This window comes from Moschus berezovskii, chromosome 7 (assembly GCF_049115385.1).
Source record: "Moschus berezovskii isolate FMDL1 chromosome 7, NW_MosBer_1.0, whole genome shotgun sequence".
NCBI classification, from domain to species: Eukaryota; Metazoa; Chordata; class Mammalia; order Artiodactyla; family Moschidae; genus Moschus; species Moschus berezovskii.
This window is the reverse complement of record NC_142466.1, coordinates 80,523,168-80,542,925: the sequence shown is the minus strand read 5'-3', so window position 1 is coordinate 80,542,925 and position 19,758 is coordinate 80,523,168. Positions and strand designations below refer to the sequence as shown.

The following is a 19,758-nucleotide window of genomic DNA, read 5'->3' as shown; positions in this document are numbered from 1 at the left end:
CATCTGATTACTAATTGATCTGACCATTTATCGGTCTATAAAGGCCTTTGGTTATTTTCATTTTTCCTTCTGTGACATTTCTTTTCATGTCCTTTGCCTATTTTTCTATTGGGACGTTTTCTGATTAGTTTATAAAAACCTATTAGCTACTGAGGATCTGAATATATCTAAATAAACTGTGAAAAGTATTTTTCCTAATTTGTCATTTGCCTTTTCTGTATGTGTTATATAGAAACTTTTTGCTACATGACAAATCTATCTTATGATGTTCTGTTTAGGCTTTGGGGTGGAAAAGATGAGTTAAATTACATAACTTCCTCATTTTTCTACTAGCTCCTTTATAATTTTGTTTTTAAAAATAACTCTTTAATCTATTTAGATTTATTTTTGTGTTTAATATGAGGAAGCACTTTAAATTTTGTCTCCAAATGGCTAGTGTATTGTTCCTATGTGTTTATTTCCCCACTAATTTGAAATGTCACCTTTATTAAGTTTTAATTCTCCCATATATCCAGGTCTATTTCTGGACTCTATTTTCTCCAAGGATTTGTCTGCCTATTTCTATGCTGGTATAACACTGATTTCATTGGTGTAGATCTGGAATAAGTTTTAATGTCTGTTAAGATATTAAGACTTCTTTAAATGAAACTTCTGACTCTTACAGCATTTTAAAAAATAAACATGGAAATTATGTTTGCTAACATATGCATATTAAAATTCCTTTTAGGATTTTTATTATGAAAATATTAAATTTTAAATATATAATCTGACATTTTGCAAAAATTTTGTTTAAAATATTTTAAATGGGCACTTTGCAGTTCTGTGTTTATTCAACTCTGCAGCAATTTTATGTCACTTGGTGAAGTCTGAGATGACTCCTTTCCCACTGAGAGGTGGCCACACTAATAAGCATGCTTTAGGATCTGTTACTAGAAATGACTCATATGCTGAGTATAAATGGAATTATGTATATGTATGCATGTGTGTGTGTGCCTAATTCACATTATAAAAACCCTCTTCTCTCATGCTGTATGAGGGGAGATTCTGCTATTGCAGACCCAGAAACCAAGGCGCCATTTTGGTACCCACATGGATCACATGGTATGGCAGAGACTGGATGGTGGTCAGAATCAGGGGTTTCCACATATCAGCTTTCCTTTGGCCTCTAATTCTGTGCCTCACAGAAAGAGGAGAGGTCCCAGCCACTCACCCTGTGTGCACACACACATTTCACTGATGCTAAAACCAAGGCTAGAGAGGAGACTGACTGGGACCCGTGAATAAAATCCATTCTCCAGACTTAACCCTGTATCCTTTCCCATGTGCATGCGTGCTAAGTTGCTTCAGTCATGTCTGACTCTTTGCCACCCCATGTACTGTGACCCCGCTAGGCTCCTCTGTCCATGGGATTCTCTAGCCAAGAATACTGGAGTGAGTTACCATGCCTTCCTCCAGGGGATCTTCCTGACCCAGAGACTGAACCCCTGTCTCTTATGTCCCGTGCACTGGCAGGCAGATTCTTTACCACTAGCGCTGCAAATACCACCAATTTTTTTCTTTTGAAGACTGGGATGTATTCCAGTGCTTCCTTTTGCATTGCCCTTTAAATCAGGACCACTTCAGGATGAGCAGATTTAGATAAAGCTTTTTTTTTTTTAAGTCTTTGGTTTGTAGATCGGCTGTAAAAGACATTGCATGGGAGGCATGCCATATTATTGCTTTATGTACGCGATTGTGTAAACACAGCCGAATGTCTATGTTTATAGGGAGAGGGGAAAAATGAGGATGGAGTCTTGCAAAGGCCATCAGAACACTGGACCTCCAAACTTCACTTGAAATATTAACTCACATTCATGTCCTCAGTTTCAGATTTTCTTGTGGACTCTCTGGACTACTAATGATATGAAGTAGAAGTCAGCACGCTTAGCCTTTATTATGGTCTTTGCCATTATGTTCCAGTAATTATAAGTCATATGACTTGGGACAGTTCAGAATTCTGGACATTATGCTAGAATGAGTCCCTGAAACTTGACCATATACTATAAAATGCTATCTCTAACAATTTTACTTGCATGAACTCAAGTTTACCTCTTTTTCGAGCAAATTGAACCTGGAAGAAAATTATCTTTTTGTATGATGTAAGTTGGTGGAGTATCTGACATTAAGAGGTGGGGCACTTTGTTGTGTAAGTTGCCTTTATTTTTCTTGGAAATCACAACAGTTAGCTTTTGGCTTCCTTGAAGTTATTTTAATGTTAATACTGGTGTGTTTTTTTCCTACACATTACATCAGAGGAGGCTGACTTGCAGCTTTATTTCCCAGGAGCTCTGAAAGTAGAGGGAGAAGGGAGGTAATCTCTTCAATGTTAATAAACTTTTACATTTAATGAGGAAGTGGCCCATAGAGATGGCATGCTCCGAGAAGATGCCTACCCTACAGAGCAAATCTCTGGTGCCCTGAGAACTGCCAGGGAGGCACATGGCTCCCAGACAGGATTACATTTTAGGATTAAAAAAAAAAATGTTTCTGTTTTTTAGTATACTTGATCATTTTTCAGAGGTTGGTCTTAGCCTTCTTGTGTTGAGCTTCTATTGGGTTGGCCAAAAAGTTTGTTTGGGTTTTTCTACAATCCCTTTCAGAGAAATCTGAACAAACATTTTGGCCAACCCAGTACTTGTGGATTAAGACCTATCACAATATGACCCCCTGCTGACGCCTTTGGAGAAGGCAATGGCAAGCCACTCCAGTGTTCTTGCCTGGAGAATCCCAGGGAAGGGGGAGCCTGGTGGGCTTCCGTCTATGGGGTCACACAGAGTCGGACACGACTGAAGTGACTTAGCAGCAGCAGCAGCAGCAGCTGACGCCTTCCTGACTCTTCCGGGCAGAAAAGCACCCTGTCTGGGTGTATCTTCTTAGCATCATGTTCGTTCCTCCAATAGGATGATGACCCTACTCATTGTTTCATTTGTCTGTTCCTCCCAAGGAACAGGGCAGGGTCATTGTCACATTCAACTTCTCAAATCCCTGGAATCTGGAACAATACCTGGAACAAACGCGTAATTTTGCAATCAGTATGTACTGGTTGTACGTACTGAAGAAAGAACATAACTCCTAGCTCTTTCTCTTTCTAAAGAAGGACTGTCCTTTGCTTTCCAGTCATGTCATCAAGTCCCACTGTTGGATCTTCCAGCACATCCTCCATCCTCCCGTTTTCCTCTTCAGTTTTTCCTGCTGTCAAACAGAAGAGTGCCTTTGCCCCTGTCATCAGGCCCCAAGGCTCTCCTTCGCCTGCCTGCTCCAGTGGCAATGGAAACGGATTCAGAGGTAAGCAAGCTGTGGCACCTCGGGAGTCAGCACGGCCCCTGTGCCACCGAGTCCACAGAGTGGGATCGAACAGCCCTGCATCCTTCTATGTCTCTAGCCGTTTCCCTACGAGGAGATGCTTTGGTGTTTTCATCGTGGGGCCAGCATGGCTTGTAGAACTGGGCTAGTTCTCTATCCCAGGGCAAGATGGGGGAATAAGAGAGGAGTCAGACAATTCTGCAAAAACACAGAATTAACTATGGTAGGGTGGTGGCTCAGATGGTAAAGAATCCACCTGCAGTGTCGGAGACCTGGGTTCAATCCCTGGGTTGGGAAGATCTCCTGGAGGAGGGCATGGCAACCCACTCCAGTATTCTTGCCTGGAAAATCCCCAGGGACAGAGAAGTTTAGTGGGCTACAGTCCACAGTGTTGCAAAGAGTCAGACACGACTGAGCAACTATGAACAGAGCCACGTGGACCCTCCAGGAGTGTCTGGACTCTCCAGATGTTGCTTTTTTTTTTTTTTTTTGATAAGCTCTACTGGGTCGTCATTGCTGTGCAAACTTTCCTCTAGTTGTAGCAAGTGAGTGCTGCTCTCTAGTTGTGGTGCGAGGGCTTTTCTTGTTGCTGAGCACAAGCTCTAGAGCACCGGGCTTCAGTAGTTGCGGCTCCCAGTTTCTGGAGCACCGGCTCAGTAGTTGTGGTGCGTGGGCTTAATTCCTCCACAGTACATGGGATCTTCCTAGATCAGGGATCAAACCTGTGTCTGCTGCATTGGCAGGCGCGTTCTTCACCACTGAGCTGCCAGGGAAGCCCTCCAGACCTTGCTTTTCACAAGAGCATGTCACTATTTCCCTTAAGGTACCTGACCACCACAGCAGGTGCCACATGAATTGGCTTGCCACCCACACTGCATTCCCAGTCCTGTAGCAGCAATGGACAAGATCCATCAGAAGCACCCAGCGAGTTCTGAGAATTCTGGTTTCAGGCTGATGAAATTGATAGCAGGTGCCCGATCAGGGGTGGGGTAGAGAAGAAAGGAAGAAAGATATACTGTGTCTAAGAACAAGCATTAATATCACCCATCAGACCTGGTCTTCAGTGATGTCCTAAAATATAATATGACATGATGTAGCACGCATATGATGAGCACATGAGAATCTAATCACCTCATTGTGAATGGGAGCAGCTGATGGCACGAGAGCAAATTGGAAACTGCTGAGCGCTGGGGGAGCCCGACGCCCCACATTATTTTTAGGCTGCTCCTTGCATCTTGACATGCAAACATTCACGACAGGCGGTGTTGGATAAAACCAAAGAGGGCAGAAGTTCGGGTAACCCCTTGTGGATCAAAGCCTCTGAGGTCAGCACAGCCTTGATGGACTGTGTTGACCTCGGAACGGCATCTGCCTGGTGGCTTTATGATTGCATGGGAGATCCCGAGCCTTGTGGTGGGGGATACTTGTGAGGGTGTCTTCACTAGCTGGGCTGAGCACGGCTCTGGGAGATATGGCATGTTCCTGCCACGTTTCTACAATTAGAGTGATGGTGCCTCCTCGAAGTCAAGTAACTTGACAGACAAACTGTGAAATAAGATCTGAAAACCCAGCCCTCAGAAGAGCCCCTGAAAATTCTTTTGCTTCTAATGAGACAAAGCAGCTGGGTCTACATGCCACCCAGCATGGGAATAGTTGGAAACATCTGTATATTTGAAGGGTATATATATATATATATATTTTGCTTTTCATCCAGATGTCAGATTCAGTGAGAAGCAGACTGAGCCTGTAGCTAAGCATCTCCACTGCCCTGTCTCTCATCAAAGGCCAGTGGTTTCTAGCCTAGCATGGGGGGACATGTCCAGAACTTTCCCCATGATGGCCTTACCTTCAGACTGGAATAGCAGAACAGTTGCTGAATTTTAAAAAATGTATTTATTTTTAATTGAAGGATAATTGCTTTACAATATTATGTTGGTTTCTGCCATACATGAACATGAATCAGCCATAGCTATACATATGTCCCCTCCCACCCACCCCTCTAAGTTGTCACAGAGCTCCAGTTTGAGTTCCCTGAGTCATACAGCAAATTCCCACCGGCTATCTATCTTATATATAGTAGTATGTATATTTCCATATTTTGTATTGGAGTATAGGGGATGACTCAGTGGTAAAGAACCTGCCTGCCAATGCAAGAGATGTGGGTTCAATCCCTGGGTCAGGAAGATTCCCTGAAGTGGGGCATGCAACCCACTCCAGTATTCTTGCCTGGCAAATCACATGGACAGAGAAGCCTGGCAGACTACAGTCCATGGGGTCGCAAAGAGTCAGATGGGACTTAGCAACTAAACAACAACATAACTGATTAACAATTAGTTTTAGGTGAACAGCGAAGGAACTCAGCCATACCTATACATATGTCCATTCTCCCCCCAAACTCCCCTCCCATCCAGGCTTCCACATAACATTGATCAGAGTTCCCTGTGCTGTACAGTAGGTCCCTGTTGGTTATCCATTTTAGGTATAACAATTGCTGAATTTTTGCCACATCTTCCCCTTCCCCACCACCTCTTCAGCAGTGATGTCTCCTCTTTCCAAGTCTTATGGTTTTAGTCATGTCCCTTAAGTCTGGTGGGGGCCACACAGGTCTCATCAGGGAAATGCAGAGTGAGAGGCCCAAGAAGGACTAAGGGTGAGTGCAAGGATCAGCGGAGGAAAGGGAGGGTACGGCTTTTCCCTCCCTCCAGGCAACTTTTGCCAATATTTTCAGCTTCACTTGGAGGAAGAAAAGTACAACTTGACTGCCACCTACCACCCCTCTCTCATGCAGGGACTGAGTTGGGGAGCAGAGCTAGTTGACTTGGGTTTTTTGGTCTTTGGTATCCAGGGTGACCCACCTAGGAGTCCCACCTGGCTCTTGGCCCTCAGAGAGGCCAGGACATATTTTTCACTGGCTACCATGGCCTGGACTCCCCACTGTGCTGGTGGCTGCATGCCCAAGGCCCTCTATGGTCCACTGGTCAGAATGGAGTTGTGTAACCCTATGGACCTGCAAAGCTTCTCTGTCCATGGGGTTCTCCAGGAAAGAAAACTGGAGTGGGTTGCCCTTCCCTCCTCCAGGTTGGAGTTTTAAAACTCCCTCCAAATTCCCTTGGTGATTTGAACCTTAAGACGGAGGAGGAGGAGGATGGGGAGGGGCTGGAGAAGAAAAAGGTGGAAGAGAAGGAGAAAAGAACAAAAAGGAAATGTAAATTAGGGATTGGAGACTAAAAATCTTAGAAAGAACTATGAAAATATAAAGTTGTGCATGGAGAAATAAGAAAGAATTCTTCGGAGAACCTCAAAGACTACCCACAGTGGGAAGAACTCTGGAACAATGGAACATGACATTAACCAGAGTTCCCTGTGCTATACAGTATGTCCCTGTATATGAACTTGACTTCATCAGATGTTGCTGGAATTGGAGCTCAGCCTCCCATATGCTGGGGCATCCATACTAGTCACTGTCACCCAAGAACCTTGGGTTCCTAGACTGTTAAACAGGAGAACTGATCGCTCTCTCTCAAGGTTGTTGAGAAGTTACGTGTGTGAAGAACTAGGAAAAGCGAAGGACATGCCTGGCAGAGAGAGGCTGGGGCTGACAAAGGATGCCTTCCAGAAGCCTTCATTCCTGTTCTTCCTCATTTGGACCAGGTGACCAGCAGTTCAAGGTCCAGCAACACCAGGTGTCGCATTGGTGCAGAGACAGAGACCCGAGCTGACTTTGAATGTGCCGCCCACAGCCACTGAAGGAAGGGATCCTGGGGTGGCGGTGGCTGAACGGCAGGATGCTCCATCTCTTTAGGGGCAAACAGTGGGAGAGTGAAAAGGTGGTCTGAGGTGGAGCCTGAAAATCACAGGCTGAGAGGGAGGTTCTTCTCTTCTGCTGTAAGGTGAGGTGGTCTTAGTTGCCCACAGGAGGATTGCACAGTCAACACTCTCCAAGACTCGTGGACCATGCCTGGACTCCACATGTAAGATGCTGAACCGAGCACTTTACACGAATTATCTTGTTCCAGCATCCTGTGAGCCAAAGGCAAAGGTCATACAGTTATCACCGTGTCTAGTTAAGGAGCTCACCCAGGACCACAAAGCCAGTGAGTGAAGAACATGAACTCAGACATTTGGACCCCAGAGCCTGAGTTCTGGCAGCTCTTAGTCTCTCTGGGGACAGAAATACTATAATAGTTCCTCTCTTCAGCATTCATCCATCCCTACTTTCTACCTGAACCAAAGAGTAACTGTTACATTCCCATAAAATGTCAAAGGTAAAAAGAAATTGGACAACGTGCAGTTACGCATTCTCCCAATTAACTTTTGCTTTCTGTCTGTTGGTGACAGTTTCTTTTTTAAAAAAACTGTTTATTTTGCATTGGAGTGTAGCCGATTAACAATGTTGTGATACTTTCAGGCGAACATCAAAGGGCCTCGGCCATACATATACAGGTGTCTGTTTTCCCCCAAACTCCCCTCTCATCCAGGCTGTCACATGACATTGAACAGAGTTCTCTGTGCTATACAGTAGACCCTTATTGGTTATCCATTTTAAAAATAGCAGTGTGATGGACATGTACACACTGGTAACGGTTTCTACAAGCAAGAAGTCAGGGTCACCACGGAGCAGAGTCTCACCCACCCAAGTGCCCAACATGACACCAGGAAGAAACAAAATCTGTGAAATATGTTGTTCTCCAGACATGCAGTGGATCTTGTTCTCAGAGAGGCTCTGCCCTTTTAATAAGCTCTTTAGATAACTCTCTTGAGGATGCAGGAAAAGGAAGGGGCTGATGAGGTTGAAGTGTAATAGACAAGTTAAAGTTGAAAACGTGAGCCCCAGACCTACTGCCGGGGAGCTCAACGTTCCCTATTCATTTCCCCCACCTTCCACCTCATTTATCAGGCATTCACAGTTGATGAGTATAGATTGTCAAGATAATATTATGCACTATGTGCCAGATTCATTTTCCAGCTCCCTCCAGGAGGAAAAAAAAAAGAATAATAAAAAAAAAGCAAAACCCTCCTACACTCTGGGATAATTACCAGAGTTCCTATATCTCCAAATCATTGGGGAGTGTCCAGAATTGAACTGCCTTTATTGAAAAGTTACATCGATTCAATATATAGTAATACAGGCAAAAATAATTAAGGCTTTGCTAGCTGTGTAAGACCTTAATCCGGATCTCACAAACATTCAATAAAGGCTGTATGTGCAGGGAAATAGACGGCTGACAATCTTGCCTGAGAAGACGAGCTGGAGTAGAGAGAAGGGGTAGAGAGACAGGGAGGAGAAGAGAGGCGGGGCAGGTAGGAAAGAAGAAGGAAGGAAGGAAGCGGGTGGAGAGAGATGTTGGAAGAAGCAGGAAGGATTTTGGCCATTTGCTTATAAGCCTAGAGAACACCATTCGGCCAAATGCTTCTGTGATGTTTGATAAGCCCTCTAGATGAGACTTTGACAATAAAACTCAAAGGATCAAATTCTAGATACAGTGTGATGTTTGGACACAAGGAAACTACTCTGCCAGGTCCCAAGAATGTGCAAGTTTGGTGGGTTCATCCCCTGAAAGCCAAGGCCAGAGGGGTGCATTTTGGTATGTGAGTTTTCTACATTGTGCTGACGTTGCTTTATTTCTCATATCAAGGGGGCACCTTGAACCTGATACCACCCAGACAGGCATCTTCCACTTGACCAGATGGATACTGCACTAGGGACTAGGATGGATGGATGGGCTAGGGCACTGGACTCTGCACTTGGATTGGGGGTGAAGAGTAGAGATTGGGGTGACTCCTAAATTAGGGCTAAATTAAGCCTTCTGTTCCAGTGAATCAGCCTTAGTGAACGGGCATCACAGACAGTGAAAGTGAAACTCACTCAGTCGTGCCCGACTCTCTGCCACCCCATGGACTATACGGTCCATGGAACTCTCCAGGCCAAAATACTGGAGTGGGTAGCCTTTCCCTTCTCTAGCAGATCTTCCCGACCCAGGAATAGAACCAGGGTCTCCAGCATACAAGGCGAATTCTTTAACAACTGAGCTATGAGGGAAGCCCAGAGAGTGGTGCTCCCCAAAAGAAGATGAACCAGTTAGAAAACTCATCAAATTTCAGCTAGGATGGATAGAAACCCAGGATGGGTAGAAAGTCTGATTTGTTATAAATGATGCCTTGTAAGTAACTCAATAGGCTTGGCACCTGGAATTTATTTTCCTCTTCCAGCTAAGTGATTTGAAACTGTATAATCTAGAAATTATTTTAGTCTAATAATGAAAACTATCTTACACATATATCCATATTACAATTTAGTACATGTTCCCTGGTGGCTCAGACAGTAAAGCGTCTGCCCGCAATGCAGGAGACCTGGGTTCGGTCCCTGGGTCAGGAAGATCCCCTGGAGAAGGAAATGGCAACCCACTCCAGTACTCTTGCCTGGAAAATTCCATGGACTGAGGACCCTGATAGGCTGCAGTCCATGGGGCCACAAAGAGTGGGACACGACTGAGCGACTTCACCTATATGTCAATTATACAACCCATTCATATAAAACAACATGATTCTTGGCCTCTGAAGCAAAATTTCAGCAAGCTTTGTGTTACGTTCAGTGATTAAGGCTTCAGAGCCTCTCACTGGTTGTCTGCTAGACCAGGGCAGTGCTCAGGCACTTCCTTCATGTCCCTGACTCTTTGTGACCTCTTGGACCATGGCCCACCAGGCAAGAATACTGGCGTGCATTGCCATTTCCTTCTCCAGGGGCTCTTCTTGACCCAGGGATTGAACTGAGTCTCTTGTATCTCCTGCATTGGCAGGCAAGTTCTTTACCACTGCACCACCTGGGACCTGAGGACAGTGGGTTCCCATATCAGCTGAAGGTACCATCACCCTGGATTGTTCCAGACTGTCCATCCCATACCCTACCCCTCTCTCTGGGTTCTAGACTTTAATGTAAGTCTCTAAGTCTCATGCTTGTTTCCACGCTTTCCTTGCAGCCATGACTGGACTTGTCGTGCCCCCGATGTAAAGAAGAGGAAGAACTGCTTTCTTATGGCACAAAACTACTTACTCTGATGGACCAATAACAAAGAAAGTACTAGGAGCTCTCTGGGGAGAGTTGTGCCCCCAGGTGAACATGATGGACTGATCTGGCTTTGCAAGGAGCCACCTCTTAACCTGGTCTCCTGTTTCTCATGTAGCTCTGATGGTAGCTACACAAACTGACCCTCTTGGGAACAAGGACAAAAGATGTCATTGACGTAGTCAGTGCTAAGAGCAGAAATGCAATTCTTTGTTACGAACATTATGAGAACCACCTTCCTATGTTTGTAAAATATTTAAGAAAAAAAATTGGCAAACGATTCATGCTTAATATTTTGGATACTATTTGTTTTTCTTTGTAGGAAAAAAAAGTTGAAAGTTTCTATTTTCTATGAAGCCTTTCAGATACCAATTTAGTTTATGCAGAAAAAAAAAATTGAACAAAACAGGGTACCAGCATGAAAGACTTTGTTAAAACGAAACCTGAATCGAATGATGAACCGTGGTTGTATGTATGTTTGCTTATAGTTTAATCTCCTTAAAAAACAAACAAAAAAAAAACAAAAAAGGGCAAAAATTTTTAAATGTTTTACAATTATTTAAATAAATAAATGTGTAACTTATTGTAAGTAGAGGTAGAAATTCAGACCTTTTTGGAAGAGAGGAATTTCTCTTCCTGATGTAAAATGGAAGTGATGCAAACAGGTAGTAACAAGTTTAAAAGGTGTGTGATTATTATTGCAGTTACTTACTAGACTCTTATCCCCTGTCCTGCATCCCCCTCTTTTTCCATCATTTTATTGACCCACACAGGCAAGAATATGTACCTTATGTAGAACAACCTGGTGCAGAGACAAAGATGCAAGTCCTTGCACGTACACAAACACTCAAACCCACGCATCCATTCCCAGCTCCGTCCGCTTTCTAATAGCCTACATGTCCCTTTTGGTATTCACTCTTTGTGAATATATAATTTTTAAGAATTCACATTAGCTCCCAGTATTCTCCCCTGAGAAGTGCAGAGAATTCCCCTGTCTCAGTGCATCCCTGGCTTTGCAACCCCCAGGAGAAGGCAGGGCTCACCTTAAAGACAGCCAAAGTCACGTGACTTCCCCAACCAACGGGCCCTGTGGAATCTTCCTGTTCAGAGCCCCACTTTCCCTCCTCTTTGGTGACCTGCTTCAGCATAGAGATGTAAGCCCCATAGAACTTCAGAAGCAGATTTGAAGAAGGTGACTCTGTCTCTCAGACTCCTCCTTATCAATGGTAGGATGTCCACATCTTTCCTTATCACTGCAGATTTCCCCTTTCATGGCATTAAACTCACCTGAAAAAAAACTATGTATCCTGCTTGACACAGTTTCCAGGCAAGAATGTGATAGGATGAGGAAGAGGCGGGTTATGAGCCCTAACTCCCTCCTCTGATATTTGAAGAAGTGGAAACCTAGATCCTTAGCAGAGTCAGAGGGTAGGGGCATCCATGTTCCAAATAGCATATTTCCCTAGGCCTGTGACGGGCTCTCATAGGTTCTGGGGATAGCTCTTAGCGGGAGAAATCTTGAAGGAGTTGCTAACACAGGGCTAAGTCTTGAAAGTCTGTGTGGGCTTGGAGACATATCCAGGCTTATCTCAATGGCCAATGAGGATGTCAGTTTTTTCCAGGCCAGGGTTCTCCTTGTTGAGTAAGTGACACCACAGTACAGGCTGTACACAGACTTCAGTTTGGGGAATCAGGTTAGGATTCCAGTAGAAACTGATGCAGCTCTCCTGGAAAACATCTTCAGTGCATCTGAGCCAAGTTGAGATGATGTCATAAATTCTCCCTCCCTTCCATTTGCCCACATCTATTCAACCCTCAATGGTCTTATCTGCCTTTATTCCAGGACTACCCAGTATGACCCAAATATTATTTCTACGCACATGATAATCCAAGTTTGGAAACCTGGCATGCTTGTAATCCTGCATACTGTCCCTCACAGTCAGGGCCTAAAGCACCAGAAAACAAAAAAACAAAACAAAACAGGGAAACACACAAGAGAACATTCCCCAGTGAAAAATCTGATGGAAGAGGAAGAGTGTGGATGATAAACACCACCATCCAAAAGTGAAGGCAGAATGAAATTAAGCATGTTTAGACCTGGATTCCAGCCAATCCAACATAAGGAAATGTTTTTTTAAGTAGCATTGCTTTTAGAATCTGTGAATTTTGCTCTTGCATGAAGATGAGTGCAGTACTGTCTTCAAAATGATTGTAGAATTTCTCGGTAGCTTTACACCGAAAAATGTGTGTAACTAAATACCAGACATCTTTGACCATTCAGCTAGAACCTCAGCAGCGACAGATCTATTTAAGTGTACAAATGTGTGTAAGGATAATGTTTAGTGTACTAATAAATTAAAAACAAACTACTCTGTCCTCTTTAGTCATTGCTGTTAAATCATTCTGGTTCCAGGTTATTTTTGTGCCACTTGAAATAAGTATTTCTATAGGTAACTACAAATTCTATCCTATCTTTGTAAAAGAAGCTGTGTTAAGATTTTTCATTTAAAGGGACACTTTACTGCGTTATTTATCTCTTTTTTTTTTTTTGTTACAGCATCGTATTCTCCCCCAGTTTTTCTTTGCACATTCCAATATGCATGGTTTAAAAACCATCCCCTTCTCTAACTTTTGTACAGTAAGGTCTCATTTTCAAACTGTATAGTTTCATTTTGTCATTTCTGCTTTGTCAGTTATATACAGTATAAAGTTGCTATGCACAGAGCTTTTTGTAAAGACAGCTTTTTTGTTTACTGTTTTTAATGGTCTTACTTATGAAAGAATATCTTGTTTGTAAAATGAATATGTCTACTTCAGTTTTAAACTTTAAATTATCCTAACAAAAAATAAAATTTTTGTACTGTAAAAATAATTTGGAGCTTGTCTCTCTCTTTTTTTTTTTTAAGTGGGAAGAAATCGAGTTTGGGATTTATTCTTTCTTTGGGGGTGGGCAGAATTTATACTTTAAGTTTGGGGATTTTCTCATGGTTTCTAGTGCCTGAACTCTTGTTTGGAAATTTTACTACAGCTTTTGCTTACTTGGTAAGTGTTCTGTGGTGCTGACTTGGATGAGAGAATACATATGACTTCAAGTATTTTTCTGTATATATTTATGTATCCGTCTAGTCAAATCCCTTCATAAAAACCCAAATGATCCTACTTCCAATGTTGGACTTTGGTTATACAGAATTCTTAGGGTAGGTGAGTAGTCTATTTAGATTTGAAACTGCAAAACTGAACAAATGTTATAGCTGATCCATCAGGTACAGGGTGAGGAGCTGGAGGCTGGACAGAGACATGATGTTTAGTTTTAGATCATGGGAAGAGAGCAAGTCTCATGCCTCTGCTGCTGCTGCTGCTAAGTTTCAGTCGTGTCCAACTCTGTGCGACCCCATAGATGGCAGCACACTAGGCTCCTCTGTCCCTGGGATTCTCCAGGCAACTGGAGTGGGTTGCCATGTCCTTCTCCAATGCATTAAAGTGAAAAGTGAAGTCTCTCAGTCGTGCCCAACTCTTAGCGACCCCATGGACTTCAGCCTACCAGGCTCTGAGGAAATAATTCATGGAAAATAGCTTGTCTAAGAAGATCCAATCAGTCCATTCTGGAGATCAGTCCTAGGTGTTAATTGGAAGGACTGATGCTAAAACTGAAGCTCCAATACTTTGGCCACCTCATGCGAAGAGTTGACTCACTGGAAAAGACTCTAATGCTGGGAGGGATTGGGGGCAGGAGGAGAAGGGGACGACAGAGAATGAGATGGCTGGATGGCATCACCAACTCGATGGAGGTGAGTTTGAGTGAACTCCGGGAGTTGGTGATAGACAGGGAGGCCTGGCGTGCTGTGATTCATGGGGTCGCAGAGTCTGACACGACTGAGTGACTGAGCTGAACTGAACTGAAGAAGACAGAAGCACTGATAGAGCCCAGAGAAAACAGTGATCACAGAGAGGTGGAGTGGTCAGAGAAGTTCCCAAGGCAGGGATAGAGCTGGATGGTCCTTCAAAAGATGGTAGAAATGTTGCAGTAGGGGTTGTCAGTGGGCACTGCAGAAGGGAAGGCTATCATGGACAAAGATGAGTAAAGGGAAATTGACATAGCACATCTATGAGAATGGGATTCTGAATGTGGTTTTTCCACCAAACTATTCACAAGCATACTCATAATAGGATGGTTTGATTTCTTTCTACAAGGGTTAGAGATCTGCAAACCATAAAAACTGTGTTCCTTGCATAAGTGAATGAGATGCTATTTTTTTGTTTGTATTTTAAAGATTCTTTTCAAATGCAGACCATTTATTAAGGTCTTTAATGAATTTGTTACAATAGTGCTTAAGTTTTATGTTTTGGCTTTTGGCCATGAGGCATGTGGAGTCTTAGCTCCCTGACGAGGGATCTAACCCACAACCACTGCATTGGAAGGCAAAGTCTTAACCACTGGACCACCAGGGAAGTCCCGGATGAGATGCTGTTTCTAAGCACTATTCAAAGAAAGCTACTGTGGTTTTGCTTTTCTCCTCGAAGACTAGCTCTCTGCCTAGATTGTGCTTGTGTGTGTGTGTGTGTGTGTGTGTATGCTCAGTTGCTCAGTTGTGTCCAACTCTTTGCGAACCCATGGACTGCAGCCCACCAGGTTCCTTTGTCCATATAATTTCCCAGGCAAGAATACTAAAGCAGGTTGCCATTTCCTTCTCCAAGGGATCTTCCCTACCCAGGGATCAAATCTGCATCTCTTATGTCTCCTGCATTGGCAGGCAGATTCTTCACCACTGTGCCTCTTTGCTGGGTGCCTTCTCAGCCCTCAGGTCATAGTTTAAGTAGCATCTCCTCAGGGAGGACTTTGCTAATCTCTGACCATGGATACTTCCCACCTAGTCTCTTTAGCTGGACTCTGTGTCCTTGTAATTTGTGGTCATTTGTGGGCCACTTTAGACTGAAGGCTCATAACAGAGTCTATATCTGTTTCAATCCTGGATGTGGAACATCCAGCCATGTCTGAGATGCCCAACAAATACCCAGCACTTGAGATGCCCAATGAATACTTGTTAAATCAGCAAATGAGAGACAGAATTCTGATCCCTAGAGGCAGCCTTGCTTTGGTATATGGGACAGGTAGCTGATGTGTCACAAATGATAGGAAACAGCATCACTTTGAGAATTCACTCCTTAGGGACTGTCAGTCAGCTAACCCAAAAAAGTGATGAAATGTGTCTATAATATAAAGTGACTGGCTGTTTAATAAACATAAGAAACTCAAAATGAGAGGGAAGTGAGGAATAAGAGATCCCTTGCTTGTATCCTGTTGAGTAAGTCACTTTGCCCCTTGGCCCTGGAACACTGTGGATTCTGTTGATGCTCAGATGTCATTCCAGAACTAGAATCAGGGCCTTTTAGAGGAATGTACATCCCATTCCTATTCCAGATAGTCCACTTGACTTGTTGACTGCACACATGAATCTCAAAGAGCTTGTAGGTTCAGCATGGCTGAGGGCACTGAATGTGAGACAGGGATAAGATTTGAAACTTAAAGAACCAGGTGGGGATCAGGTTCTAAAAAAACTTCATCATATCAGAGAGTTTAGTCTTTATCCATAGGACAATAAGGTATGTAATGGAAAACTATTAAAAGAACTTGAGTCAAGGAGTTGACATGATCCACTTGATGCTGTAGAAAATCATCGTAACTGCAGTGCAGATGATGGATTGGAGCAAGTGGATACTTGGAGGCAAGGAGACCAATTAGGCAAGGGATAAAAGACAGCTGATGAGGACCAGTGTGCTGGACCATCACTGTGACTGGTATCCTTTTGGTTGGTCACTGTCTGTGCCATGAGTGTGTGAGTGAAAATCGCTCAGTTGTGTAGACTCTTGGTGACCCCATGGACTATACAGTCCATGGAGTACTCCAGGCCAGAATACTAGAGTGGGTAGCCGTTCCTTTCTCCAGGGGATCTTCCCAACCCAGGGATCGAACACAGGTCTCCCACACTGCAGGCAGATTCTTTACCAGCTGAGCCACCAAGGAAGCCCCTGTAGCTTCTGTCTGTGCCATGCCAATTGATAAATGTTTTAAAATTACTCCTGCAACCTAGGAAAATATGGCAATAATCCAGATGAGAGTGAATCATACTTAAGCTAGTGCTTGGCAATAGAGATGGAAAGTAGAGGAGAGATTTGAAAGAAAACTTTGCAGTTTGCTATGACTTAATGATTGATTAGATGCGAGAATGAGGGGACTAGGGTGACTAAGGTAACTCCCAATTTGCTAGTTAGACTACTGAATTTTGTGATAACCTTAGCTGAAGTAGGGAAAAAGAAACATATTGCACAGACTGGAAAGATATGATGATTTTAAGTTCGGGCACATCTGTTACAGTTTCACCTTGTCTTTCTTGGTTAGCTGAAGATTGCTTTCTACAGTTTATTCAGGAAAGACTTGAAAGAATTATACTAATTGGTTTATGCATATCCAAAAAAAGAAATGGTTGCTCTGTTTTTATTTGACTGGCTGTTTGTGCTCAGTCGCTCAGTCATGTCCAACTCTTTGTGACCCCAGGGACTGCAGAACACCAGGCTTCCCTGTCCATGGGGATTCTCCAGGCAAGAATACTGGAGTGGGTTGCTGTGCCCTCCTCCAGGGAATCTTCCTATCCCAGGGATCAAGGAACCCAGGTCTCCCACATTGCAGGTGGATTTGTAGTCTGAGCCAGACTGACTTTTTAGTTAGGTACAAAAATTTCCTGAGTTAAATTCTCTTTCTTTGAGGACTTCATAGGAGTTTATAAAAAGTATCTTCTAGTGTTGAATGTCTCTGTGATAATATCTGAAGCATGGCTCCTTTTCTCATTCTCTCTCTTTTTTTTTTAACTGCCCATGGCAATCCTATAATTTGTTTTCTAAGTCAGGATGGTTTTGAGAGTCAAAGGGGCACAATAATTATGCCTGGAAAACAGAAGTAGACTGGTACTTGGTCCCTCTACTTATAAATTATTTGGCATTTTTGCCTGCCTGCACAAAGGAATCTTTCTTAAAGGTACTGAAGTCCAGTACCTTTACTGGGATATGTCTTGGTATTGATTTTTCTGTGTAATTCATTTTCTCCTGGGATGTAGCATTCCCTCTCAACATGTAGATTCAAGTGTTCTTTTATTTCTGGAAGCTTTCCTTTAATTACAACATTGAATATATTCTCTGTTCCTTCATTAGGGCTATTGTTGCTAGAGACACCAATTATGCATATGGTAGACCTCAGTGTCCATCATTCATCTATATACCATCCTCTCCAGCCTCTCTTGACACTTAGAGCATGTAAGTGCTTGCTTTTCTCACTCTTGTCCTCTGTATTCCTTCTCATGTGACCTTAATTTCTCAGATGATTTTATTTTTCTCTTTCATATAATTTTCATAAACTGTACCAGCTTATATCATTGTTTTGTATTATGTTACTTATTTTTCTTTGAGCAATTGCATCTCTGTTTTGAGCTATTGTTTTATATAGAAATTTTATTATTATTATTATTATGACAAAGAACTTGATCAGAAATACCATCTGTTCCATGAAAATTGATTTTTTTTTCAGGTAAGTGTCCTTACCTATCATTTTTTACTTTTTCCCCCCTTCATGGTCTATGTGTATAAATCATATTTAGATACCTCTTTGAGAATATTCATCTTTGATTGAGGTGACTTTTTCCTGGATCAGCTGTTTGCCAGAAGTTTGAGAGCAGGGTGACTAGGACGATGCACTAGGCCAACAGGAATCCTTATTTTGTACACAAAAATAGTGGTGGGGTGGGGTAGGAAGACTTCTTTTAGGCTTTACTTCTTCTTGTGGGCAAAATAAATCAGTGTTTGTACAATTGCTACAGTGCGTACTACTCTTCCTCACTAACTGGATGCTTCTTTTTAAAAACTAATTTTATTTATTTACTTTTGGCTGTGTTGGGTCTTCTGTGTGGGCTTTCTCTAGCCACAAGCAGGGACTCCTCTTCATTGTGGTGCATGGGCTTCTCATTGTGGTGGCTTTTCTTGTTGTGGAGCACGGGCTCTAGGGCACATGGGCTTCAGTAGCTGTGTCCTGTAGGCTTAACAGTTGTGGTTCCTGGGCTCCAGCACACAGGCTCAACACTTGTGGCACATGGGCTTAGTTGCTCCTCAGCATGTGGGATCTTCCCAGACCAGGGACAGAACCTGTGTCTCCTGCATTGGCAGGTAGATTCTTTACCTCTGAGCCACCAGGAAAGCCCCGACCAGCTGCTTCTGACACATCTGGTTGTCTGGGTAATTCCCTCATCAGTGTTGCCTGCTGTGCTTCCTGTCTTTGTCAAATACAACCCAGAGATATGTCTACAGTCAGACTCTATGTTTGTTCCAATGGTTTCAACAAGAGACTGTTGGTTATGACTCTCAGGACAGTAACATTTAGCTCACCAGCTTTGTCTGATATTAGCATCTGAAACATCCTTTCTCAGAGTCTACCCACATTCCTGTTTGACTTTCACTGCCGTTGCCTTCCTTCCTCATTAATTATGTTTTGGGGTAACCAATTTTCCTAAATTCATTGGTGAAATTCATGCTTCCTGCTCTCGTTTCCTTTTTTTCTTTTGTGTGGGAATTAATGGAAAAGGTCTTATGACAGCATTTTCATCTGATATCTTCATATCCTCTGCATTTTGGTAATTCACAAATAAAGGGATTGCTGCACAGGGCTATGAACTCTTTCATTCTACCACCCTTCTACCTTGGACCTTGTAGATTACCCTTGATAACAAGCTCTTGGGGCACCAGCTCATTGGCTACATTCTTCACTTTTCCTGTTAGACTCTGCCAAAAACAATAACAAGGTACAGGTAATTCCCCAAACTACTACTAAAAGTGGTTGTCCAGCTGAAATTTGTTACAGTGAATAAAATACAAAAAGGGACCTAACTCTTGGAAATATGATAAAATGGCACATAACCTGCCATGCCATCATGCTTTGGGTTATTCTAAAGCTGATCCCATTTTAAACAGAAAAATTCTATTTTTATAAATTATATGCATAAAAGGTAGGATGATAAAATGGAAATGGCTAGAATTCAGAGATCCTGATTCAAAGTCTACCATCTTCAAGTATGTAAACTTGAACAAATCACTACATTAAGACTTATTCTTCTCAAACGCAAACCAAGAACAACTAAACATCTTTATGTATATGTATATACACACACATGGATATCATATGTATATTATACACACACACACACACATATATATAGAGAGAGTTGCTTTTGTCCTTGCCTTGCATTTGAGAAGACCAAGACTCAATGCAGCAATTTATTCAAGATTATATAACTAAGGACATGCACAGCTAAGGG

At 42.8% G+C, this 19,758-nt stretch overlaps 1 protein-coding gene across 1 annotated transcript in view; it reads left to right on the top strand.

The window, feature by feature from the left end:
* The window catches only part of EBF2 (EBF transcription factor 2), a 222,576-nt gene extending 209,376 nt beyond the window's left edge, over positions 1-13,200 (top strand). Inside the window, exons 15-16 of the mRNA XM_055427247.2 lie at positions 3,157-3,324; positions 10,320-13,200. Coding sequence (XP_055283222.1) covers positions 3,157-3,324; positions 10,320-10,351 — 200 coding nt within the window. The 3' untranslated portion in view covers positions 10,352-13,200. The remainder of the gene's footprint in view (positions 1-3,156; positions 3,325-10,319) is intronic.
* The last annotated feature ends 6,558 nt before the right edge of the window (positions 13,201-19,758 follow it).